The 25,218-nt window shown below is 53.0% G+C and overlaps 1 protein-coding gene across 2 annotated transcripts; it reads left to right on the top strand.

Annotated features, from left to right (window-relative positions):
- The first annotated feature begins 932 nt into the window (after positions 1 to 932).
- Positions 933 to 24,812, top strand: Mmp17 (matrix metallopeptidase 17). Of its 2 annotated transcripts, none has more exons than XM_032886930.1 (10): positions 933 to 1,173; positions 11,514 to 11,646; positions 11,929 to 12,058; positions 12,380 to 12,663; positions 13,269 to 13,445; positions 15,387 to 15,486; positions 19,300 to 19,382; positions 19,470 to 19,622; positions 23,197 to 23,454; positions 23,594 to 24,812. In XM_032886930.1, the coding sequence occupies exons 1-10, from the start codon at positions 1,018 to 1,020 to the stop codon at positions 23,881 to 23,883; spliced, it is 1,764 nt and encodes a 587-aa protein (XP_032742821.1). In that variant the 5' UTR covers positions 933 to 1,017; the 3' UTR covers positions 23,884 to 24,812. The 2 variants fall into 2 exon arrangements, with proteins under 2 accessions (XP_032742821.1, XP_032742822.1); XM_032886931.1 differs by lacking the exon at positions 933 to 1,173 and adding an exon at positions 2,291 to 2,747.
- Positions 24,813 to 25,218: the final 406 nt, after the last annotated feature.

Here is a 25,218-nt window from a genome sequence, read left to right as displayed (position 1 = left end):
GGGTGGAGCATGGGAATGGGGGTGGGGTTGGCGCTGGTTTTGAACTCCGCCCCCTGACCCAGCCAGTTTCCAATCCATCACCCCACGTTGAGCCCTGCGTAGGGATTATTTTCTCTGGACCTCAGTTTCTTTGTGTACAAATTGGAAACTATGGTTTCCACCTCTTAAGGGTTGTGAGAAAGAAAATTTCATCTGTAAAGTGCCGAGCGGGTGCCAGATCCCAGCTAATGTTTGCTATTCATAGCTTCCCTTTCTGTCGCGGCTCAGAGAGATAGAATGGGTCCAGCCCGCCGGAAGTCTGGGGGTTCACTCCCTGCCCCTCAAAACAAATTCTCACACCTGCTGCAGACCCTCAGCATCGAAGGACAGGTGCTTCCTGGCGGACTAGGGGGAAAAGGTGCTCTGCGCCCAATGCGCCATTCAGGACTCAGGTGTGCTCCCGTCCTACGCCCCTACTCCCTCCCACTCTCACCCATCCCATACCACCCCACGCCTCCGCTCCCTCCTACGCTCTCTTGTATCACACTAACCCCCTCCCCCACCTCCGATCACTCCGCATGGAGGGGTGCTCACTCCCACTCGCCCCAAGACTCCGTGGCCCGCGGGCTCCCCCGTGTGCCCATCATGCGCGCTGCGGCGGTCTCCTGGTCCTGAGTGACCCGAAACTAGACCAAGAGCTATAGCAGGCGACCAGGGGGCGCGCCCAGAAGACCGCGGGGAACTCTAGAACACTCGCACCCCGATCCGCTGGCTCCTCGCCTGCAGCAGTGCTCCAGCCTTTGGGGAGGGCAAAGCTTCCGAGCACATTACACGGTCCAGCCCGCGCGGGGGGCCCCTTTAAGGGAGTGGGCGTGGCTATATCTTATTAGCATACATTAGCATGGCCCTGCCCCGGAGGCGGGCGGGCGCGCGGCTCAGTCCCGCGGAGCGGAGCGGTGCGGGCGCGGAGCCGAGCGAGGCGCGGAGCTAGCTGCTGGCGGGTGCGGAGACCCTCGCCACCCGGCCTGGGATAGCGGGATGGGACGCCGCCCGCGGGGACCTGGATCCCCGCGGGGACCTGGCCCTCCACGCCCCGGGCCCGGGTTGCGGCCGCTGTTGCTTATGCTGGCGCTGGCGGCCCATGGGGGCTGCGCAGCGCCCGCGCCCCGCGCGGAGGACCTCAGCCTTGGGGTGGTGAGTGCGGGACGCGGGCACGGGACCCTGGACGCCCGGTAGCCGGGTCCGCGGGCGTTCACGAGGTGCAAGGGAAAAGGGAGACTCTCCCTTGTTCTTCTCGGAGAGGTGCGCGAATCCGGGGCGAGGCGGGGGGAGACCCATTTCCAAGACAGAGAAACTGAGACTGGGGCTCAGGCTGAGTGGGGCGCACGCTTGAAGATCTAGGAGGACACCGGTCCCTTTCCCGTTCCGTGCCGTCGTGCGCCGCAGCCGCGGGAGCCCCGGGGAGGTGGTCGCCCAGCCGGAGCCCGGTCTCTGGTTAAAAGCAGCTCCACAGAGACCTCTGGCGGGGTGACCGGTGTCACAGACGCCCGGAGAGGTGCGCCCCGCGAGCTTCGCGGCCGGAGTGGGAGGTCAGGGGCGCGCACCCCAGGCCGGGGACGCGCCTGTGGGCGTCCGGAGAACCTGGGGTTCCCGAGTTTGCCCCGCTGAGGACGTTAGAAGAGCCTTCTGCACAGCGTGCGTGCCGCGACCGGGTCGGTCTCCTTCCTCCTCCGCCGGAGCGATCGGCCTTGTCCCGCCGGTGCGGGTGACAACCTCTGCCGTGGCAACCCCGCTACCGTCCCCATCCCGCCAACTCCCACTGCCAGAGCTTAGCTGGGCACCCCTGCTTGGGGGCTGGGGGACCGGGGCGCCGGCATCTTCCCACCTCTCGTCCGTCCACCCTCCTGACTGAAGTCGGGTTTAGAAACCCGCAGGAGACCCGGAAGGTTTCGATCAGACTTTATGGCTCCGCAGGCCCGCGAAGCCCTCTGCAAAGGCGCGCGTGGTGGATGGAGCCCGCTTTCGAGGAGGAGGAGGCCGGGTCTGGGCTCCCAAGATCTGGAGACCCGGCCAGGGGCGGCTTCCTGACTGGCCCAAGCCAGCCAATATCCTAATGAGGTCCTGGCAGAGTCCGCTCTCCACGGGCGGTTGGCAGTGAGGACTCCTATACCCTCAGGTCTAGGCAAGGTGTCATGGAGATTTCATGCTGGAGGAGACACTGGGGAAGGAGCAACCTCCTGTTTGCCAACACTTGCCCCAGGATCTAAGAGAGGGGCTAACTCTGCCACCCCCAGGCATCTGAGGTGGCAGTGGCCCCGTGTTTTCTCTGCCCATTGCAGATATCTGAGGGTCCCCTGAGGTGGCTTCCTCCCACTCCAATGGCCTCTAAAATAGGAGTTCCTCACATTCCTGCTCCTAGGCTTTCATAGCTGACTCCCTGATGCCAAGAGCGTTGGGACATCTAGACGTGGTTCTGGGTGGGTGACAACAGAGCCCAGACCCTTCAAGCTCTCGGAGTGTCTCAAAGGGGCCTGGTTAGGGGACATTGAGGCGGAGTCCGGGAGAGGGTGCCCCTGCCCATCCATGTCCTTAAATCAGGCTCAGTGCACTTGGGAAGTTTGCAGCAGCTGGACCTCGGTGGTTGGGGTGGGGTTGGCTCCTCCTCCTGGCACCTGTGGGCCTCATCCGACTTTTCCCCTCCCCTACCGAGTTCCTGAGCACCCCAGGATCACCAGTCTACCCGCACCCTGAAGACCTCACTAACCGAGGTGCATAACTCCAGGCTTGCCAGAGGCCGCAAAACCCTGTGGTCCAATCCTGGGTAAGGTGGGAGGGTGCAGCAGGTAGCCCCCTGCCCAGGACAATACCCTCCCGGGTGTGGGAACCCGGTCCTGCTCGCCTCTCCTGTGGTGGTGGTGGTGGTGGTGGTGGTGGTGGTGGTGGTGGTGGTGGTGGTGGTGGTGGTGGTGGTGGTGGGGCGCCCTCTGGTGGCTCTCTAGGGGATGGCACCTAAGAGCTTGGGGCTCAGGGGTACTGAGCTGCAAAAGATGGGCGGGCTTTGGGTGGGAGCTTTCTGATGCCCCTCAGACCGCCCTCTGCGGGCTGTTGAGCGTATTCAGGTCTGGATGCCTCTGAGGAGAAGGACGCCTTTGTGTTTGTGATCAGTCGCTGCCAGACACTGCTGAACCCACGACTGGGCTGGGAGGGGCGAACGCCCGTGAATAAAGCCAAGAAGAGGCCCCCAGGCCCCCTAGAAAGACACTCAGGATGTGGTCCCTCACAGCTCAGTGGGTCTTGTTTTGTTACTCCGTTTCTTAAGTGGTTGCACATAGCAAAGTGTGCAATCCCAGGGAAGGTTCTGGAGAGTGACGTCCTGGCGGCCTTTTCAGTGTCCAGCTGGGTAGCCATGGGGAAGTGGACAGTTTTCAGACAGTCAGATCAGGCCCTGGGTCGCGCTCCCTGCGGTTTTCACTCACCACCCGTCTTGGAGAATCTTTCACTCGCTGCCTGGCTCTGCGGCTTCTTGGGTCCCCCAAGTCCCCCCCCATATTTCATTTACAAATGTCATACCACTCATCCCGGGCCTGGCTCCGTAGTGGTTACCGTGTATCAGCAGCACCAAGCGGTCGTGGCATCTGATGGCCCATGGCTGCTAGGGGTCTGCTTGAGAGCCCCCTTCATGCCGGCTGCTACGCAAATCTACTCGGAAGTCTGTTCCCGTAGCAAAATCTCTGCCACGGCTGGCACCACATAGCAGGGCAGGTTCAGATCTTCGCTGATCTAGGCACTCATTATGGCTGCACAGAAACTGAGGCAGGAGGATGGTATTAAGACCAGCATGGGTTATATGGAGTGAGACTCTTAAAAAAGTGGAAAGAGGGCTTAGAGGTGTATATATAGTCCAGTTGCTTGCCTAGCATGCACAGAACACTGGCTCTCAGCCTTAGTACCACCCAATTAACCAGGCATGGTGGCACTCACCGTGATCCCAGTACTGAGGAACAGAGGGAAGAGGATACGGTGTCATCTTTTGTCATCTTTCGTCATCTTTGGTCATCTTTGGCTACATAGAGCCCAAGGGCTAGCCTAAGCAAGCTGAGACTACTTTAAAATGACCAGTTCTGGGTATGGTGGTGTATGTACCTTTAATCCTAGAATCCCAGCGCTCAGGAGGCAGAGGTGGATCTTAAAGAGTCGAAGACCTGGTCTATGTAGGGAGTTCTAGGCCAGCCATGGCACCTAGCGAGACACTTGTCTCAAGAAAATAGAGGTGAGGCTGTGTGTTAGTTTTAGTTGGTCTTAGTTCAGTGGTTCTCTTTTCTTTTCTTTTTTTTTTTTTCCGGAGCTGGGGACTGAACCTAGGGCCTTGTGCTTGCTAGGCAAGCGCTCTACCACTGAGCTAAATCCCCAACCCCTGTTCAGTGGTTCTCAACCTGTGGGTGGAGCCCCCTTGGGGATCAAACGACCCTTTCACAGGGGTAGCATATCAGACATCCTGCATATCAGATATTTACACTGCGGTTCACAACAGTAGCAAAATTACCCTTATGACGTAACAATGAAAATAATTTTATGGTTGGGGACTCTCCGCGACGTAAGGAACTGTATTAAAGGGTGACAGCATTAGGAAGGTTGAGAACCACTGACTTAGTTATGTTTTTATTGCTGTGACCAAGGTAACTTGGAAATCAAAGCGTTTATTGACCAGAGGGGTAGGGGTGACAATAGCAAGGTTGAAGACTGGGGTTGCCAGGACAGCTGGGTGCTCGTGTCATCAGGTGGCAAAGAACACACTAGGGATGACCATTCTTTTGACACGTGAAGCTAGGCCCTCTGGGCCACACCTTCTAATCCTCCCCAGACAGCCTTACCAACCAGAGACGGAGTGTTCATACGCGTGAGCCTGGTGTAGGGTGGTCACTTTCATCCAAACTCCTGCAGAGGTCATTTGTCTAGTATATGAAGGGCCCTGAGTTCTGTACTAGTGTGTGTGTGTGTTGTGTGTGTGCATGCGTGTGCACGCACGGGTGGAAACAGGTCTCAATGTCACATGCTTCATGCTTCGCTTTGAGACAGGGTTTTGCTGTATAGCCATGGCTAATCCGGAACTCACAGAGGTCTGCCTGCCTCTGCTTCCTGTCCTGAGTGCTAGGCTTAAAGGTGTGTCACTTAACCTGGCCACCCTGTGGGACCCTTTTACCTAGACCTGGGCTGGGTCCCACACTGCTGCTTACCTGCTGTGTGACCCAGCAGATCCCAGGGCATCAGTCTTCCTTCCTTTTAGATGGGCCCATAGGAACAGGTTGTGCTTAGGGAGAAGAAGCTAGGGACGGTCAGGAAGCTTGCAGAGCGTTCTCCAGTGAGGACACTGCTGGGAGCTTCTAGGGTGTGGTAAATGCTTTCGGCCTTAACTGTAAACACGGAGCTTTTAGTAACCCTTGGCCCTGGATCTGCTACGGGCCAGTTTTGCCAGCACATGAAGGAGAAACAGCTGAAGCACCTTGGGCACCTAGCTCGCAGAAAAGATGGGATGCATGTGTGTTAGGCACACGGCCTGGTCTCCCCTCATAGGTCCAAGTCTCACTCTGGGCCTGTCCCCACACCCTTGACGCATTGATGTCCTTGTCTTTCCTAGACTCTGGTGCTTAGCTACTTTTCTTTTTCTTTCTTTTTTTTTTTTTTTTTTTTTTTTTTTTGTTGCTGGGGACCGAACCCAGGGCTTGCTTGGGCAAGCGCTCTACCACTGAGCTAAATCCCCCACCCCCCTTAGCTACTTTTCAAATCAAAGCCTCTCACCTACTCTTCCCAGCATGAATGTTCTTCCCAGGGCTCCTTACCTGGACAATCCCATGTCTACCCAGAACAACTTCCCTGGGCGTCCATCTAACTGTCCCCTCTGTCACATCCCTCCCTTCCCTTGCAGTGGTTACTGGATAAGCTCAGGAACCAGGTGGCACCAGCCCCAGTTCTGCACTCACGTGCTGTGTGACTGGGTCCGTGTCCTGACCTCTCTGTGCTTCTCTTTCCTTGTTTGTAAAATGGGGGGATCATGGTAGCGCACCCTTCATCAGGCTGACTTGCACAGTGCCCACCCTGCTCACAGGAGAGCCCAGAAAACAAAACCAGCGCCCGCCATCCTCCCCACATCCTGGGGTTTGTGTGGTGCTTCTGCAATAGGAAACAGTCAGCGATCACTGGTGCAGTTGTCGCCAGGAACAAAGTAGCCTGTGATGCTATGCGCATGGTCTTCCACCATTGCCTCCTCCACTCTGCCCACTTCTGGACAGATCTGCCCTGGTCTGTTTCACAAGCTTCATAGCCAGCCCTGGGCATGGGATCCCTCTGGCTACCTGCTAGGATCTGTCTTTCTAAAAGGGCCATGCAGGGGCTGCAGAGAGGTTCACCCGGTAAAGTGCTTGCCGTGCAAGCACGAGGACCCAAGTTCAAGCCCCAGAACCCGTGTTTACAGAGCTGGTCATGGGCTCAACGAGATGGCCCAGTAGTTAAGAGCATGTACCTAAGGGGTTGGGGATTTAGCTCAGTGGTAGAGCGCTTGCCTAGCAAGCCCTGGGTTCGGTCCCCAGCTCTGAAAAAAAGAACAAAAAAAAAGAGCATGTACCTAAGACCCACGCTTGATTCCCAATACCCACGACAGGTGACTCACAATCGCCTGTAACTCTCAGCTCCTGGGGATCAGAAGCCTCTGGCCTCCTTGGGCACCACCCACAAACACAGCAAGAAATATATATTTATATGGAAATATAAATTTGGCATGGTGGGAGATACTTGTATTCCTGGCACAGAGGAGACAGAACTGGGGGACAGTGGGTCCTTGGAGCTTTCTACAGACGTTCTTGCCTCTTTGGTGAACTCCAGGCCGGTGAGAGACTGTGTCTCAAAGGAGCTGAACAGTGCTCCCGTGGGTAACACCCAAAGTGGTTCTCTGGCTTCCGTACGCATCACATACTCATTAATAAATGAATGAGTCGTGTATCCTGTGTGCTTGTGTAACCGTGGGCAGGCAGGTTACCCAGCTCATCTGGGCCTCAGTTTCCTCCCCTGTAACTGGGGCTTCCATCAGTGCTCTGTCTAGGGTCTGGGGGTGGGGTGGGCTTGATGGAAAAAGGATAGTAGGTGTGAGGAGTGGGTAGCCAAAGGTGGCCCTGCCCATGGATTGCGGTACCTATACTCATTTATATATTAGTAATTATTGATAATTATACACCAATTATACACACACACACACACACACACACACACACACACACACACACACACACACACACACACACACACACACCAGAGCTGGCCCTGCTTCTGGCACTCAGAAGGACAAGAATCTGGATTCAGCTTCTGGGCCTCAGTTTCCCTACCTATGAGATGTGGCTGGTGGTATCTGTTTGCCTCCAGCTGGTGGGTCCAATTAGAGAGGGATGAGGAGCAGCTGTAAGCTTCATAGCAACAGGCAAGCTCTGCAGGCTCCTGGGGGCCACAGATGGCCCCTGACCGGGGCTGTGGGCAGAGCTGCCCAGGTTCCAAGAGACACTTGGGTAAAGTCAGCACCAGGGGCTTGGGCGGCGGCTGCACTCTATAAATTTGCAAAAAAAAAAAAAAAAAAAAATCTGAAGGATTTTAACGCTGTATATATCATGCCTCGTTAGAGCCGTAAAAAGATGCACATTGTGTCAAATGGTGATAAACGCAACAGCAAGATGGGAAAGAGGAGGGGGCACCCCCGGCACTCACTGCCTGCCTGCGTGTTTACATCTGTGCAGGAATCCCTGACTGCCCAACCAGCTGACTCTACTGGTCTGCAGTAATGGCCCCGTTCTCTGACTGGGCTAAGAGGAAAGGGTATCCGCCCTTGGGGGTGGGACTCCCCTTCTCCTGGCCCCACCCCCTCCCCAGTGGCCTTCTGGAAGGTTCACCCTGAGCCTCACAGCACCCGCCTGCTGCAGCCTCCGTTGCCCTGGAGACAGCGGTCTGTCTCCGTGGCGACAGTGGAAGGAGGACCAGGCAGGCAAGCAGGAAGCCGGCGGCCCAGGACAGGGTGTGTGGTCCGGGCTCTCTCTAGGTTTTAGGAGACAGGGGAGAGAAAGCGAAGAAGTCCTATCTTTGGCCACCCTGTTGTGGACGTCGAGGTGGGGAGGGGCTTGTACACCTTCAAGGGTAAGAGGGGGTCAGGTGAGGTGATAAGGGACTGGCTCTTTGCTAGCTGCAAGGTGTTGGTCAAGGCTTTCTCTTCTGCAGAAATCTTGTCCTCTAGGTGGCTTTTGTCAGCCTAGGCAGCCAGCCCTAAGTCCCCTAGGCTAACCGACACCTCAGTGGCCGGTTATCCTCATTGGACATTTACTAGTCACTAGTCCCAGGTGATAATGGGGACCTCTGGGTGTTTGGGGGTTCACCTGCCTAGAGATGGGTGAGCCCGGGGATTCCATACCCCTGTACTCTGTGATACGGGAATGTTGTCAGTGGTTGCCTCATATAAGTCCACCTGAGACCAGCACTGACCATCACCCACCTCCCCGAACCAAAGCCCACTGCCCCTTCTCAGGACTTAGGGCTGTGAGAAACGCCTTGGTTGGATACAGGGAGGGGGGCTACCAACAGGCAAAAGTTGAGCTTTCTCTTGGTGGGGGCTGGGCATCTGAGACTGCAGGTACAGTGTTGCCAGTCCCCGATTATATTCTGTTCTACACAGGATAGCACCAGATGCCATCGCAGTTTAGGGGGCTAGGAATGACCCTCCCAGGGGGTTCCCCGTTCATGTTTACGCTTGGAAGATGGACCCCTTCCCCCTGAAGTGTTCATGTCAGGGCTGAGGAAGCTCGGGGGTAGGGGTGGTGGGTGGCTTCCTGCAAGCGGGAATAGCAGCCATGAGGCCTTGCTGTGAGCTTGTCAGGGAGTCTTGAAATTGTGTCTGTTGTGTGTGTGTGTGTGTGTGTGTGTGTGTGTGTGTGTGTGTGTGTGTGTGTTCTGACACTTGACAATAACCAAAAAAATTAAAAAAAAAAAAGTTGAGAGAAGTCAAAACAGGATCTTACCCAAGCTGGCCTCAAACAGAATCCAAAATGGGACAGTAGACAGATCTGGGCCTGCACCCAGGGGTGTGGCTCTTACTTGTAGGCTGCTATGGAGAATGTTACCCTGTCCTTGATGGTCCTGCCCTTCAGCCTTAGAAGCAGGTCTCTGGCATCCCATACACACGGGCAGCTTCCTGCCTGGCTGCCTGGAGGGTTGGAGCGGGATGAATGTGAAACAGGAAAACCCCAGTAGGGTTACATGTATCTGGGGAGGAGACCTGGGAGGCACACTGTATACAAATTACATCATCCGGGCTGAACCTCCCAGCCATGGTAGCTTGCCTCTGATTAAGGCCCCAAGGGGTCCTAGGGAGATGAAGGCCAGTTCTCCACTGGGCTCCCAAGCCACAGCCATCAGTCAGCGTCAACAGCTGGCCCAGGAGACAGCCTGAGACGCATCCTCAGGGTCAGGGAAGGAACATGAACAGGTTGATTTTTTTTTTAAGTGTCCATCATAAAAGAAGCAGGTTACTGGATGTGACAGCACACAACTTTAATGCCAGCACTGGGGAGGCAGAGACTGGAGGATCTCTGTAAGTTCAGGGCCAACCTACATAACAAGTTACAGGCCAACCAGGGGTACGTGTTGATACAGTGTCTCAAAAGGCGGGGGTGGGGGGACATGGGAGGATGGGGATGGGAGTGAGCTTCTGGATCGATGGTTGAGGTCATTAGTTCCTATTGCAGAAGACCTGGGTTCAATTCCCAGTAGTTGCGGAAGGGAGGGAAAGGGGGCATTTGAGACCAGCCATTGCGTCAGTTCTGGGCATCTGATGCCCTCTTCTGACCTCCATGGGTAACCAACATGCATGTGGCCACACATAGCCATGCAGGCAAGACACTCTCACACAAAATAAACCATTCGATTCTAATTTAGAATAAATTTTTTAAAAGATTTATTTATTTCATGTATGTGAGTACACTGTCGCTGTCTTCAGACACACCAGAAGAGGGCATCGAATCCCATTACAGATGGTTGTGAGCCACCATGTGGTTGTGGGATTTGAACTCAGGACCTCAGGAAGAGCAGTCAGTGCTCTTAACCACTGAGCCATCGCTCCAGCCCCTAGAATAATTTTTATTTTTTTAAAAAAAGAGTACTTATTGCTCTTGGAGAAGACTCTAATTGGGCTCTCAGCACCCACATTGGCTGGAGATTTTTAGCTTCAGCTCCAAAGTGCTTTTGGCCTCTGAGGTCACCTCCATTCATGTGTAGAGACATACAGAACCCCATAATTACACTTCTTTGTTGTCTTTTTTTTTTTTTTTTTTTTTGTAAGTCAAGATCTCTATGTAGCCCCAGCTGTTCTGGAACGTTCTCGGTGTGGACCAGGCTAGCCTCGAAATTTCAGAGATCTGCCTGCTTCTGCTTCCCAAGTGCTAGGATTAAAGATATGCACCACCGGGGCTGGAGAGATGGCTCAGAGGTTAAGAGCACTGACTGCTCTTCCAAAGGTCCTGAGTTCAATTCCCAGCAACCACATGGTGGCTCACAACCATCTGTAATGGGATCCAATGCCCTCTTCTGGTGTGTCTGAAGACAGTGACAGTGTACTCATAAAATAAATAAACCTTTAAAAAAAAAAAAAAGATATGCACCACCACACCTGGGTAATTCAACATTAAAAAAAGGGGGGTTGGGGGATTTAGCTCAGTGGTAGGCGCTTGCCTAGCAAGCGCAAAGGCCCCTGTTGGTCCCCAGCTCCAAAAAAAAAAAAGAAAAGAAAAAAAAAAAACTTGAGGAGAGCGCTTGCTTGCATAGCATACGCAAAGCCACGGGTTCTAGCCCTCACACTACACGAAGCAGGCTTGGTAATATATGTCTGTAATCCCATCCCTTGGACAGTGGAAGCAGGAGAGTCAGAGTTCAAGGTCACTTTGGGCTATAAGGTAAGTTTGAAGCCAGATTCGACTCTGTGAAACCCTGTCTCAAAAGACAGGGGTAGCTGGGTATGGTGGCAGACACATTTAGTCCCAGTACATGGAAGGCAGAAGCAGACTCTGGCATTTTAAGACGTACATAGCCAACCAAGACTATATACAGTAAGACCCTGTTTCAAAGTGTGCGCGTGTGTTTGTTTAGAAGATATAGAAGGAAATTAGTCTTCAGGCTTGGGCCTCTTGTTTGTGCCTTTCTTGAAAAGGAGGGTGACTTTGGCTCAGAGCACCCCGCCCTACACAACCTTCTGGGTCAGCTGGAACCTGCCAGAGGAGAGCCTCGGGCAGGATGGTTGTCACAATCGGCACGTGGACTCCAGCGCCATCTGGTGGTTGCTGGCAAATATTGCGCCTGCACATGCTCACTCGAATCTCAGGCTTCCTATGGACAGGGATGTGGTAGGGGTGGCCAGGGCTCAAGAGGCATTTCCCCTGCAACAGTCATGAGCTTAGGCAGTTCCTCCTCAAGTGGGCTCTTCCCCAATAACCTCTCCCTCTGTTCTGTGTCCCCAGGAGTGGCTAAGCAAGTTTGGCTACCTCCCACCTGCAGACCCGGCGACAGGGCAGCTACAGACACAGGAGGAACTGTCCAAGGCCATTACTGCCATGCAACAGTTTGGCGGTCTGGAGACCACTGGCATCCTGGGTTAGTTCTCTGGGAGGCACCATGAGGCTCCTTGGTTCCATCAGGGTTGTGCTAGTCTGGTCGTACCATTCCTCGATGCCCAGAGCCCTGAAATTAGCCACTGAGGACTCAGAGTGGCTAGAGTCATGAACTTGAATGCTGGCTTAACCTGGCTGGGGATGAGGGGTGAGGGTAGGGGCTTGAGCACGCCTGGCCTTGGAGCCAGCAGCCCTGAAGGAGCTCTGGGGTCTTCACTGGAATGATGGAATCAGGCCTACTTGCTGACCCATGTATACTGAACAGATGAGGCCACTCTGGCACTGATGAAGACCCCTCGCTGCTCCCTTCCGGACCTGCCCCTTGGGACCCAATCGAGAAGGAGGCGTCAGACTCCGCCACCCACCAAATGGAGCAAGAGGAACCTTTCCTGGAGGTGCGTGGCCAGGGTGGGGGCGCCCCAGGTTTGCGTCTCTCTATCCTTCTGCCATTCCTGGGGCCAGACCAGGTCAGCGAGAGTCCCACCCCTGTGTAGCCTAGAGGGTGGGGAATGACCCGAGAAATCGATCACCCAGGTCATCTGGAAAGCTGACATTTGCTTGTTACCCCTGGCCTCACATGCATTCATCTCCTAGAGACTTCAAAATAAGTCAGACAATAGGGGACACTCATGTCAAGGAGAGGCAACACTTCACCCCAGTGGGAGGTCCAGAAAGGCCTCAGGGGCAGCTGGCCTCCACTCTGACCCTGACCCTAGGGTCCGGACATTCCCACGGGACTCACCCCTGGGCCGGGATACTGTGCGTGCACTCATGTACTACGCCCTCAAAGTCTGGAGTGACATCACACCCTTGAACTTCCACGAGGTAGCGGGCAACACAGCGGACATCCAGATCGACTTCTCCAAGGCTGACCACAACGACGGCTACCCCTTCGATGGCCCCGGGGGCACAGTGGCCCACGCATTCTTCCCTGGTGACCACCACACAGCAGGGGACACCCACTTTGATGACGATGAGGCGTGGACCTTCCGTTCCTCAGGTGTGTGGGGGACCCAAGTAGATGGGACCCTGGGCCTGGGCAGTCCCTGTGGGCCCTGCAGACCCCACAGTAGCAGCCTGAACCTATGAAAGGTAGAGGCAGCTGTGGCCCCCCAGAACGAGTCCCCTGTCGGGCTTTTAAAGAGCTCAACCCTATTCCACTCCTAAGTTAGCCATTGGCTAAGACCCGCTGGGCTCTTCCCATGGCACTGGTCCACGAGGTGTCTGCAGTCAACTTGGCAAACCAGGTTAGTTCTCTGCCCAGGGCACAGGAGCCCAAACCTCTCACATGGGGTGTAGGGGTTGACACCCACTGTATTTGAGCCTGGAAAATCCTCCTGATTCTGGGATGTTTCCATGATGGTCTGGCCCTAAAAGAGCTGGCTTCTATAGCATGAAATCGTAAGATAGCCCTGGGAAACTCCTTCCAGCCACACAGGGCCTCATAGGAGCTTAGCATAGTCTCGCATAGCCTTGGCACGCATATGACTAATTTGAGCCCCCAGCACAGCCAGGATGCAGATACCCACTGAGCTCTGTATTCCAGCACCATCCTCAGCAAGGAGGTCCTACCCTCCCTTGCTCATGCAGTTTCTGTGTCCTCAGATGCCCACGGGATGGACCTGTTTGCAGTGGCTGTCCACGAGTTCGGTCATGCCATTGGTCTGAGCCATGTTGCCGCCCCAAGCTCCATCATGCAGCCATACTACCAGGGCCCCGTGGGTGACCCGCTACGCTATGGGCTTCCCTACGAGGACAGGGTGCGTGTCTGGCAGTTGTACGGTGAGTGTCCCCAAAGCCCAGTATGGATCACAGGGAGGGTGGGGCTAGGAACAGGCGCCCCAGATTTGGTTCTGCTCATAGCTGTGACCTCTTAGATTAGAATACTGTGGGCACATGAGGTCTACTGGGGATGCAACAGAGGAGAGAGGAGAGGAACACGGGGTGTGGGACACAGTGCTTTCTAGTACTGATGCCTCTGGTACTTAGAGCTCTGGGGATTTCATATGCGTTCCTCAAAAGATTGAAGGGTTTTGGCAACAGTGAAAATAGACCCAGCCCTACTGGGCATGTGCTAAAATAACCATCTACTCTTTATAACTAAGGGAGGAACTGTAGCTGTGGGGTTGGCCCAAGTCAAGCAGCTAGTCCTAGATAGCTCATAAGCTTGACTATCCCTACAGGATTAAGGAGGAGCATTTTGCCCAGGATAGCCCATACGAGTGTGAAGATATCCCTATAAGGACCAAAATTTAGGCACTTTGCCCAGAGTAGCCCACAGAACCTGGAGGCGAGGTAGCATGCCAGGGTAGAGCCGTGGCAGCGAGGGGCAGTCAGCTTGCCTAGAACAGTTCCATAGGAATGTAGACAACCAAAATGGGAGCAGAGTCTGGCCCAGGGCTAGTCCCAAAGCACATCAGGAAGTAAAGAGAGGTGTCTCTGTCCCGGTGCCCATCTGGAAGATGATGCCCTGGGAGGAAGGATGTTTGGTATACAGAAACATCATTCTGCCCTAGTAGAGCAAACCTATCACCAGCCTCCATCCTTACACTGCACCTCCCTAACCTTGTTCCAAGCCCCCCACCCCATCTGAGTGGGGTCGTTTTGTTTCGTTTTTTTATGGTGGTGGTGTTTTTGTTTGCTTTTGCAGAATTGCCTTTTTTTTAAAAAAAAAAAATTTGTATGTGCCTGAAAATAGGTATGTGCACCACATGCCTGCAGGTCCCCACAGAGGTCAGACGAGGGCACCAGAGCCCCTGGAAACTAGAGTTACAGGCAGTTCGTAAGCCACCGTGTGTGGATGCTGGGACCCTAACCCAGGCCCTTTGCAAGAGTAGAGGAGCAAGCACCCTTTTCCAACAAGCTAGCTCTCCAGCCTTTGTGTGATTTTCTTTTTATGTGTGGGAATTTCCTGCCTGAATGCATGTATACGCCCCACATGTATGCCTGGTGCCTGCGGGTGTCAGGAGAGGGCGTTAGATCCCCTGGAGCTAGAATTAGCAGTTGTGAGATATGTGGGTGCTGGGAACCAAACCTGGGTCCTTTGCGAGAGCAGTCAGTGTACTTAAGAGTTGAGCCATCCCTCCAGCCTTTGTGTTGTTTGTAATGCTGTGTCTCTGGGGGTGCACATGTTAAGTTGGCGCAGTCACAGAGTTCTGCAAGCACCCCCTTATCTAACTCCAAAACTCTCACTACCTTAAACTCGCCCCCAAGGAGAGCTGTCTCTGAGGATTGCCTGAAGTGAGACATTTTGGGGGAAACAGAGCCATACAGAATGAGGCCTTCTGGGGTCTTCGTTGTTTTTGGTTCCCCACCAAGTGTGGTGTTTTCAAGGTCTCTCCCTCACAGGAGTCAGATTAGGTCCCCTTTTCATGACTAAATGAGCCCAGCACTGAACACTGGGTCACTTCCCGGTCGGGCTCTTGTGACCAGCGCTGTGGACATTGCCGCAGAATTCTTGCAGCTCTCCTGGCTTCCATCTATCCATGGTGTCCACCCGGGTGTGTGATGGTTAGGGATGCTGATGTCCTGGACAAGCTCTTGGGCATAGCATAGTTCACAGGCAGGCTGTGGTGGTCTGCCCCACCCCGACAGCCATTCAGCCGAATGGAAATGGCGGGAAATCACCTGCTAGTCTCACAGCCCAAGCCCCATGCCCAGGGTCCTTGGAAAGGCAGGGTGGACCAAGGCCCTCGGTTGAACAAAGTCTTTCTGTTTCCACAGGTGTGCGGGAGTCCGTCTCCCCTACTGCCCAGCTGGATACCCCAGAACCTGAGGAACCACCCCTCCTGCCAGAGCCCCCCAACAATCGGTCTAGCACTCCGTGAGTCATGTCCTTTGTCACTATACCTTGGCCAGCCTGTCCTTGTCCAATGCTTCCCCTTCTGGGCACATAGCACCCAGTATAGCTAGGAACCTGGGGAAGGCACTGTCGTATGTGCTGACTGGTTTGGGGGACACTTTATTCTCTCTCTCTCTCTCTCTCTCTCTCTCTCTCTCTCTCTCTCTCTTCTTTCTTTAAAGATGTATTTATTACTATATGTAAGTACACTGTTGCTGTCTTCAGACACACCAGAAGAGGGCATCAGACCCCATTACAGATGGTTGTGAGCCACCATGTGGTTGCTGGGAATTGAACTCAGGACCTCTGGAAGAGTCTTAACCACTGAGCCATCTCTCCAGCACCCCCACTTCTTCTCTTAAACGTCTCAGTAGGAGATGGGGGAGGGGAGAGGAGTTGTTACCCCAGGGAGCTACAGTGAATCTCAAATTGTTCCTCTCCTATAGCCTGGTTTACTAAGCCTTGCTCTTGCGACATGGTGACAGGTCTGTCACCAGCATTTGCTTGGGGTATGGAGGACTCAGGGTTTTATATTAGTGTCAGACCCTCTGCATTTTGACTGAGAGCTGAGCTTATCCAGTCAGTCTCCTGTCCCCTGTCCTCCATGCCGTGTGTCCCCCACCGCCCCTTTGCACACATCCATACCCTGTCCCTGTGGCCAGGGCTATCAGCACAGCAGCTGTGTTCCCTGATAGAAGGACACTGTTGAGAGTTCCTACAGACACAGTCTTTTGTTATTCAGCCTGTCCCTTCTCTTCCATGACCCCACACCCTGCACCCCGCACCCCGTACCCCACACTCTGGCCTCCTTGCTGTGCCCACACACATTTTGGGCTTCTGTTTCTTGTTTCTGTGATGGATGGCGCGAGTAAATATGCTCAACCTACCGTTATTTCCTATCTGTCCAAGTTTTTTGTTTTGGTTTTGTATGTGTAGGTGTGTGTGTGTGTGTGTGTGTGTGTGTATTTCTTGTGTTGGGGCTCCTTGTGCCTGCAAGGTTAAGTGTACTGAGCTCTACCCCAAACCCCGTGTTGTGTTGTTTGGTTGGTACTTTCCGTTTGGTTTGGATTTGAGGTAGAGTCGCAACTATCCCAGGTTGGCTTCAAACTCTCTATGTGGCTAAGGATGAAGACAACCTCCCACTTCCGGCCTCTCTTTTCCAAGTGTCAGGATTACAGCGTGTGCCACTAGCCCAGGCCTGTGAAGTACTGGGAATCAAATCCTGGGCTTTGTGCATGCATGGCAAATATCCGACAGCCTGAGCTACACCCCCAGCCTGTGATGGTTATGTGTGTGTATATGTATATATGTACATACATACATACACATATGTATTAGCATACATACGCATACACAATGTATATATGTATACAAACACATACATATACATATGTATGCGTGTATGTATATAGTATGCACACATATATAAATGTATGTATGTATATATATGTATACAAACACATATACATACACATATGTGTGTATATATATAGTATACACACATATATATTAGTGTATTGTGTGTATCTATATGTATACCCACATATATGTATAGATACATATAGAATATATTAGTGCAATGTGTATATCTATATGTATACACACACATATATGTATATATCTTTAGCATGATTACGGGCTGTGAGCACACACATGCCACAGTGTATGCAGAGGTCAGAGGATAGCTCGTAGGAGTAAGTTCTCTCCTTCTGTCATATGGACTCTAGAGACTGAATTCTCGCTATTAGGCATGACAGCAAGTACTTTAATGAACTGACCCACCTCACCCCATGCTGGTGTTTTTCAGATAGGGATCCTTTCTTTAATTGATAATTGAACCCTGGAGTTGCATGTTTTGGACATTCTTTTCTTTTCTTTTCTTTTTCTTTTTTTTTTTTTTTTTTTTTTCCGGGGGTGGGGACCGAACCCAGGGCCTTGCAATTCCTCCTAGGCAAGCGCTCTACCACTGAGCTAAATCCCCAACCCCTTGTTTTGGACATTCTATAACTGACCTATATCCCTTCTGGAGTCATTTTTCTCCTCCCAGCCCCTCCCATGCAGTCCTCTAGGTAGGTGGGTGTGCATGTGTGACCCCTGTCCTAGGGTTCTGCTCCTTGTCGGAGTCTGAGTCTCCTTGTGAATGGGCACACTGCCATGGGGCTCAACAGGTCTTTCCTGGGAAGCTCTCTGTGGCAGTGCCTGAGGACGGGCGGGCTGCCTCAGTAAATGCCCTCAGGTCTCCATCAGGGTGCCCTGTATTGTCGATTACCACCAGCTCCTACCCACAGCTCTCCTCTCAGTCCCCTTCATACAGGCCAGAGCTCTGGAGATCCATGCTTGCACACTTAGCACTGTGGTAGACAGGGCCCACTCAGCCCCTGAAGTGTGATACTGTCTCATTTGCAGCGTGCACAAGTTAACACTCACACCCCCACCCTTACCCACCAGGCTCTACATGCTGAGACCTGGGAGACTGAGAAGGTGTTCTTACTCCCTGGCTATTATTTTAGGGTTTTTTTTTTTTTTAAAAACCTGTCTCTTTGTAAATATGTATATTACAGAGACTGGGGGTGGGGTAGGGACGGACATCTGCTGGAGCTGGAGTAGCAGGCTGTTCTGGGCCACCTGATGTGGGTGCTAGGAACTGACCTGGGTCCTCTGCCAGAGCAGAAAATACTTGTTGGTTTTGAGACAGGATTTTACTATGTAGTCCTGGCTGTCCTGGAATTCACTATGTAGCCCAGGCTGGCCTTGAACCCATAGAGATCTGCTTCTGTTTCCTGAGTTGCTAGGATTAAAGGCATGTGCCCCCATGCGCAGGTAGCAGAAATGCCCTTAAACACTGTGCCATTTCCCTCGTGCATGGGCACTCTGTTGTATGTGGCTCTGTGGGTAGTTTCCTGGGAAGTCCTTTGGATAAGGTCTAACTGGAGCCTAGTTTTTATGACTTCCTAGGGAGTTATAGAAACATTTCTTCATTCTACATAGGGCCCCACAGCAGATCAGAGAGAGGATTCTAGTCTACTGAACCACTGAGTTTTCTGGGGCTACTCAGAGGTTTGAGGGTAAGGATTACTTACAAGAGGATGGTTGATATGAAGGCAGCTGCATTACTGAAAAGTCCACCCCAGCCTTGGTGATAACTCAAAACAGCATCCTTGGAACTGTGTAATTGGCAGGTAGCTTAACCATTTGGAGAGGCTTCTTTCCCCTGCAGCCATCTTCTATAACTTTAGGAAGGGACCCTCTCAATCTTGTAAGTTTCAGGAACTTCTTGTGACTTGGAAGTTTTCCCTTCTAAATAGCAAGAATCATTCCTCCTAGGAAGAATTTGAATGTTTTTCATTCCCAGGCCATTGCAACCTAACACCCAAGCTGACCAGGACATGGTCATCTTCCTGCCTCAACCTCCAGAGTAAAGGATTATGGCATGGTGTGTCCACAAACCTGAGTTAAGCTCACATTCTTTGCTTTTGTCTTTTAATCATTGTTGTTGGTTTCTTTTGGGGTGTTGATGTTGTCTGGTGTTTCATACTTGGGGGAGTTGGCTTTGGTGTTTTGAGCCAGTCTCATATAGTCTAGGCTAGCCCCAGACTCATAAAGTAACTTATAGCCTTCTTGGGCCTTAATTCTAACTGACCTTGTTTGCCTGGTAGGCACTGGCTACCTCATGGACACAGGTTTGTTGTGGGTCCTTCCAGGATGCTCACCCCCATGATTCTGGCAGGAGTAGCTCACCCAGCTGCTTGGGTTGGGTGTTCTCCCTCTCAGCTCATCTTACATTCTGCCCTGCAGGCCACAGAAGGACGTGCCTCACAGGTGCACTGCTCACTTCGATGCTGTGGCCCAGATTCGTGGTGAAGCATTCTTCTTCAAAGGTAACCCTGGGGTGTCCCGTGGAATGGACAGATGGATCCCTATAGCCACAGCAGGCTGTGGTAGCCACCTTCCCTTTCCTCACCCAGGCAAGTATTTCTGGAGGCTGACCCGGGACAGGCACTTGGTGTCCCTGCAGCCCGCTCAAATGCATCGCTTCTGGCGGGGTCTGCCGCTGCACCTGGACAGTGTGGACGCGGTGTATGAGCGTACTAGTGACCACAAGATTGTCTTCTTCAAAGGTGAGTGAACTGCCTCCCTTTGCATGCCACAGCTTGCCCTGGCCTCCCTCGGTGTTGTCTGACCCACCTCAGACTCCCCTGAACCCTGCAAACCTCAAGCCACCAGTCTGAGAACAGCTGTACTCTTTGGATGATGTATGTATTATTGCCTCCTGGTGGCTCGTCCTGTAGAGGGCGCTGTAGACACACAGCCAAAAAAAAAAAAAAAAAAGGAAAAATCTCATCCCGGGGGTGCAGGTGGACATCTGATGTTGGGAGGGATGAATATTTCTACATGGAGGAAGGAGTTTATTTGAAGCAGCATTAGAGGTGATGGAGAGAGCAAACTAAGACAGGCGAAGCCTATCTAGGGCCCTGCCATTGAGCAAAAACCCAGTCTCCACTTTACAACTAAAGTGGAGACCCCCGAGGCAGAGACAGCCCCTCTGAATACAGAGAAGTAAGAAAGCAGCCGGGGCCTCAGGCCCTGAAATGCAAGGGGGATGTGAGGCCACGGCCCCTGAGAGTAACCTATGTCCAGGTTACTCCACCCTGTCCCTAACTCTAAAGAAAGGCCCCTAACCTTTAATGCTAGACTTGGGCCAAATGTATCTCTTATATCCATGTCTATGCCATAGGAGGGAAGTACATTCCTATAATCCCAGCACTCAGGAAACTGAGGAAGGACAAGTGTTCCAAATTCCCAGCCAGCCTGGGTTCCGTACTGAGACTGTCTCCAAAAATTCAGGGGGCCAGGGGACTAGGAATATGATTTCATTGATTAAGCCCATGCGTAGTGCACACAAAGCCCTTGGTTTGCACCTCAGCTCTGCATGACCCAATGCTAGAGGCAGGAGGTTTGTCAGTTCCAGGTCGTCCTTGGCCACAGAGCAAGTTGGAGACCCGTGTAAATAGGAAAGAGGAAGCCAGAGAGGGGAGATGAACGTGCCGAGGTGAGAGCCTCCTGGGCCCATGCACGGGTAGAAATGGAACTCTTCCTGTCCTAGCTGTGGGACAGAAACCTGGGATTGATATAAAAGCAAGTGGCCTTCCCTTGGCTCAGAGATGCCGGGGCCTCTCCATTTGAAAGTGGTACCAGTTCCAGGTCATCTTCCCTGCTCAGCTCAGGGCTCTGTGAGGACACCAGGCTGCTGAGCCAGCATGGCCTCATGTATTCTCTGTGCTTCAACAGATTACCCGACAAAAGCAACTTAGGGAAAAAAGGTTGGCTCCCAGTTTTAAGGCACTCAGTCTATGATGGCTCCCAGTTCTAGGGCACCCGGTCCATCGTGTTAGGGAAGGTATGGTGGTGGGAGGATGAGACAGCTGGTTACATTGTAGCGTCCGTCAGGGGAGATGGATGCTCTCAGCTCTCTTTCTCCTTTTTATTCAGACCAGAATCCCAGCCCATGGAGGTGGTGCTGCCCACCTCAACCCAATCTAAAATATCCCTCCCACGCACGACCGGAGGCTCGATTCTTCACACCATCAAGCTGACAATGTTAACTATTTATTGTGTTGCCTTTTTTCCCCAGACAGGGTCTGACTGTGTAGCTCACTGGCCTAGATTTACTGCGTATCCCCAGGCTGGCCAGTTTTTTTCTCAGTTGAAACTGAGCTGTGCTGAAAAAAAAATTAAATCCCGACCTGGGGCTTCTAATCTGCCCTTGGTTATTGAGCTCCTGGATAAAACACACACACACATGCCTTTATATTTTTAATAAACCTTAAGCAACATAATACCCTCTATGCCGCCAGAATCTATTTCCCTATCAATAACCCCAAGTTATTACTTACTATTTACTGTGTTCCATCTAGGCTGCTTTTTTTTTCTTTTTTTTTTCGGAGCTGGGGACCGAACCCAGGGCCTTGCGCATGCTAGGCAAGCGCTCTACCACTGAGCTAAATCCCCAACCCCCATCTGGGCTGCTTTTAATGGTCTTCTAATTGGGTATCCCTCGGGGCCACGTTCTCTTGACCCTTAACGCATGGCGGCGGCGGCTTCTCCTTTCTCCTCTCCTGCCCATCATTCTTCTCCTCCGAGCTTGCGAAACCTAAACACCGCCTACGTCTCTTCTGCTCAGCTATTGGCTGTCAGCATCCTTATTTACCGATCACAGTTAACTGGGGACAAGGTCACTTAGCTGGAGTCTGTGTGTGGACTTCCTCATCTCTGGGGCAACCAGTTTTGGGGGGTCCACACTAGCACTAGAATGCAAGCAGCATCGGGCCAACCCACTACAGGGCCAGGAAGCCCAAGATTAGTTGTTCTTTTTTTTTTTTTTTTTTTCCTTTTTTTTTTTTTTTTTTTGGGGCTGGGGATCAACCCAGGACCTTGCACTTCCTAGGCAAGCGCTCTACCACTGAGCCAAATCCCCAAAACCTAAGATTAGTTGTTCTTAAGCACTGGCCCCCGAGCCAATGAATCCACAGCACAGCGACTGTACATTTCGTCCATAAACATCCACTCTTGCGTCACCAGAACCTCCCCTTGCACTGTGGTGTCTCCGGTCTCCAATCTAGAACATTCCTTTGGGCCTTCAGCATCTACCACCCCAGGCTCCCTCCCTCTTGTGTCATGTTTCCTGTAGATTAGAAATATCACCCACAGGTATCCTGACCCATTCCACTTGGTGGTGGTCTGGCTATGGTATAGACACAGAATTCTTTATTTTATTTTTTTTTTTTGGTTCTTTTTTTCGGAGCTGGGGACCGAACCCAGGGCCTTGCGCTTCCTAGGCAAGCGCTCTACCACTGAGCTAAATCCCCAACCCCCAGAATTCTTTATTATGTTATCATCTCTACCCTATAGTTACTGGGAAGCCCTGAAAATAGCCAAGAACTGACCTAGCATCTTGCGCTGGGTCCGTCCCATTCACTGGTACCCCCGAGTGGAGCCTGCCTGCTCGCCCGATGCTGCCTTGCTCCAGCCAGCATCTGTCTTTGTTCCCACTGAGCCCAAGGTTCTTCAACGATCTAGTTCAGTGTCTCACCTGCATCTCACTCGTAATAGGGTACGGTGCTCCAGGCTTTTAACTGTAGTGCTCAGGTAAGGGAGGCTGGCGGACCAGGAGTCCAAGGTCATCCTTGGGCTACGTAGTGAGTTTGAGACTAGCCTGGGTCACATGAAACCCTGTCTTAAGAAGGGTTTAGGATGTATTATTTGATTTAGATTAAGATAGATTATTTGATTAAGATATATTTATATATTTAAGGTATATACACATATACACACATATATACATATACATGCACATATATACATATACACATATATACATACACACACACACACACACATATATATATATATATATATATATCAATTGAGCAGGGTAACAGGTACCTTGGTTCCTTGTCTCTAAGTGGCTGTCAGAAGAGGACCTGATTCTCAGGCACTGGTTATCTGACCAGCACCAAGCATATAGTAGGTGCTCAATTAGTGTCAGACACAGCTTCTCCTCGACGTGATGATATGGGGTTACTACCTTGTCCTGCTACCTGGGTGAAGATGGGGGTTGGGGGAGGGGCATTGGGAGAGAAGTTAAGACCGGAGCTTTTTGCCTCAGCCCATGGCTCTTTCTCTCACCACCAGGAGACAGATACTGGGTGTTTAAGGACAACAACGTAGAGGAAGGGTACCCACGACCCGTCTCCGACTTCAGCCTCCCGCCAGGTGGCATCGATGCCGTCTTCTCCTGGGCCCACAATGACAGGACTTATTTCTTTAAGGACCAGCTGTACTGGCGCTATGACGACCACACACGGCGCATGGACCCTGGCTACCCTGCCCAGGGCCCCCTGTGGAGAGGTGTCCCCAGCGTGCTGGATGATGCCATGCGCTGGTCTGACGGTGAGTACCAGGCGCGGGGGGGCGGGGGGCGGGGGGGGGGGACGACAGTGCTGTCCGGCACTCACTCAGCCACGGTGTCCCCTGTGTAGCCCCCGCTGTGATTGAGTCAGCAGCTCAGCCTCCCTCCTCCTTCCTGCAGGTGCATCCTATTTCTTCCGAGGTCAGGAGTACTGGAAAGTGCTGGACGGTGAGCTAGAGGCAGCCCCTGGGTACCCTCAGTCTACAGCCCGGGACTGGCTGGTATGTGGTGAGCCGCTGGCGGATGCGGAGGACGTAGGCCCCGGACCGCAAGGCCGCAGCGGGGCCCAGGATGGTCTGGCAGTATGTTCCTGCACTTCAGACGCACACAGGTCTGCACTGCCACCTCTGCTGCTGCTGCCACCACTGCTGTGGGGCCTGTGGACCTCAGTCTCCGCCACGGCATCCTGAGGGCAGTGCTAGCCTTGTGGATCAAGGAGCCAAGGGGGGCAGGGACACACTGGCCAGTAGTCAGCAGGACTTGTGCTCCAAGCCCCCGGTCCCCCGCTCCTTCCTTCCTTCCACTGAACCCAGGGGTGCTGTGCCATCTGCTGGAGTGGTCTCCAGCTGGGACAGGCCGTCCTACCAAACGGCATCCATGCACCTTTCCTACCCGGAGCAGCCATAGGCAGGCGCTCCTTCCCTCTTCTGCACATCATGCTGCTTCGTTGCACCTCGCCGGGCTACCCACGCCCAGCTGTCACAACCCCGGGATGCCTTGTCTGCACCTGAGCGGCTCTGACTGGCATCTGCACTTGGACTGATGGGGACAAACAGGGGGGACAGTTCCTCGTGGTGTCCATAGGGGCCACCATGCCTGTTTCACAAGTGAGAGAGGTGAAGCCCCCCCACCCCCCAATGGGGAACGTGGTCGGAGAAGGGCACCTACCCAGAAGTCTGATCCACTGTCGTTTGCAGCAGCCGTATCTGCTGGTACAGGGGACCAGTCACACTCAGGATCTGCCCACAGGTACCCAGATGCTGGTGGCCAGGGATCCCGCTCCAACCATCAGGAGTACAGCCCCCTCTCCTCATCCTAGACAGGCTAGATGTGGAGGCTGTGTCCTGTTATCTTCCTCACTGTGGCCAGGAGAGCATTGTGGGTCTCCCTTGGGTGCTGTTGATTGGGAGAGGGGTGCCCATGGAGACTTCTCTTCATCCGTTAGTACCCATTGCTTCAGCAGGATGCCCCGTGGGTATAGTTCTGGACTCAGACCCCACAGCTCAGACTCAGAGCTATCCCCTCCCCAGCTGTGGAGGGGCTTTAACATCTGGAATATAAACGTGGGTGTTCAGTTAGGGAAGAAGGATCATTGGGGGAGGACAGGGATAACAGTGTCACCGCCGGACTTGGAGATGTGGGAGCACGAATTGCTGCTCTGGGTGCCAAACCTCCATGGTCCAGAAAGGGCTAGGACTGAGGTAGAAGCCAACATGGGGTGATGAACTCCAGGGAGGAACCGCCAAGTTCAAAGGTTCTGGGATGAGATGGGTCTAAGGGACAGGGCCACCGGTGTAGGCTTGGCTGCAGGGTGAGCAGTTTCTGTCATTGGGCACGAGATGAAAATTAGTGATCACACTCACATATACACACACACCCTCCCCACTGGCCCTGTCCCATCTCAGGTAAAAAAAAAAAAATAGGCTTCTACACACCCCAGGCCAGGTTTGAGTGTTGTCAGGATGAGCGGCAGCCAGCAGGGCCTGGGTTTCTACCCTTCTCCCAAGCCTGGCCACAGCGTCCAC

This window comes from Rattus rattus, chromosome 16 (genome assembly GCF_011064425.1).
Source record: "Rattus rattus isolate New Zealand chromosome 16, Rrattus_CSIRO_v1, whole genome shotgun sequence".
NCBI lineage: Eukaryota > Metazoa > Chordata > Mammalia > Rodentia > Muridae > Rattus > Rattus rattus.
The sequence above is the reverse complement of the archived record's forward strand: the minus strand, read 5'-3'. Positions and strand labels throughout refer to the sequence as shown.

Coding starts and splice junctions, on each gene's coding strand:
- Mmp17 (XM_032886930.1), top strand. CDS start 1,018: ATGGGACGCCGCCCGCGGGGACCTGGATCCCCGCGGGGACCTGGCCCT. Junction 1,174..11,513: donor AGGACCTCAGCCTTGGGGTG/GTGAGTGCGGGA, acceptor CTGTGTCCCCAG/GAGTGGCTAAGCAAGTTTGG. Junction 15,487..19,299: donor AACAATCGGTCTAGCACTCC/GTGAGTCATGTC, acceptor TCTGCCCTGCAG/GCCACAGAAGGACGTGCCTC.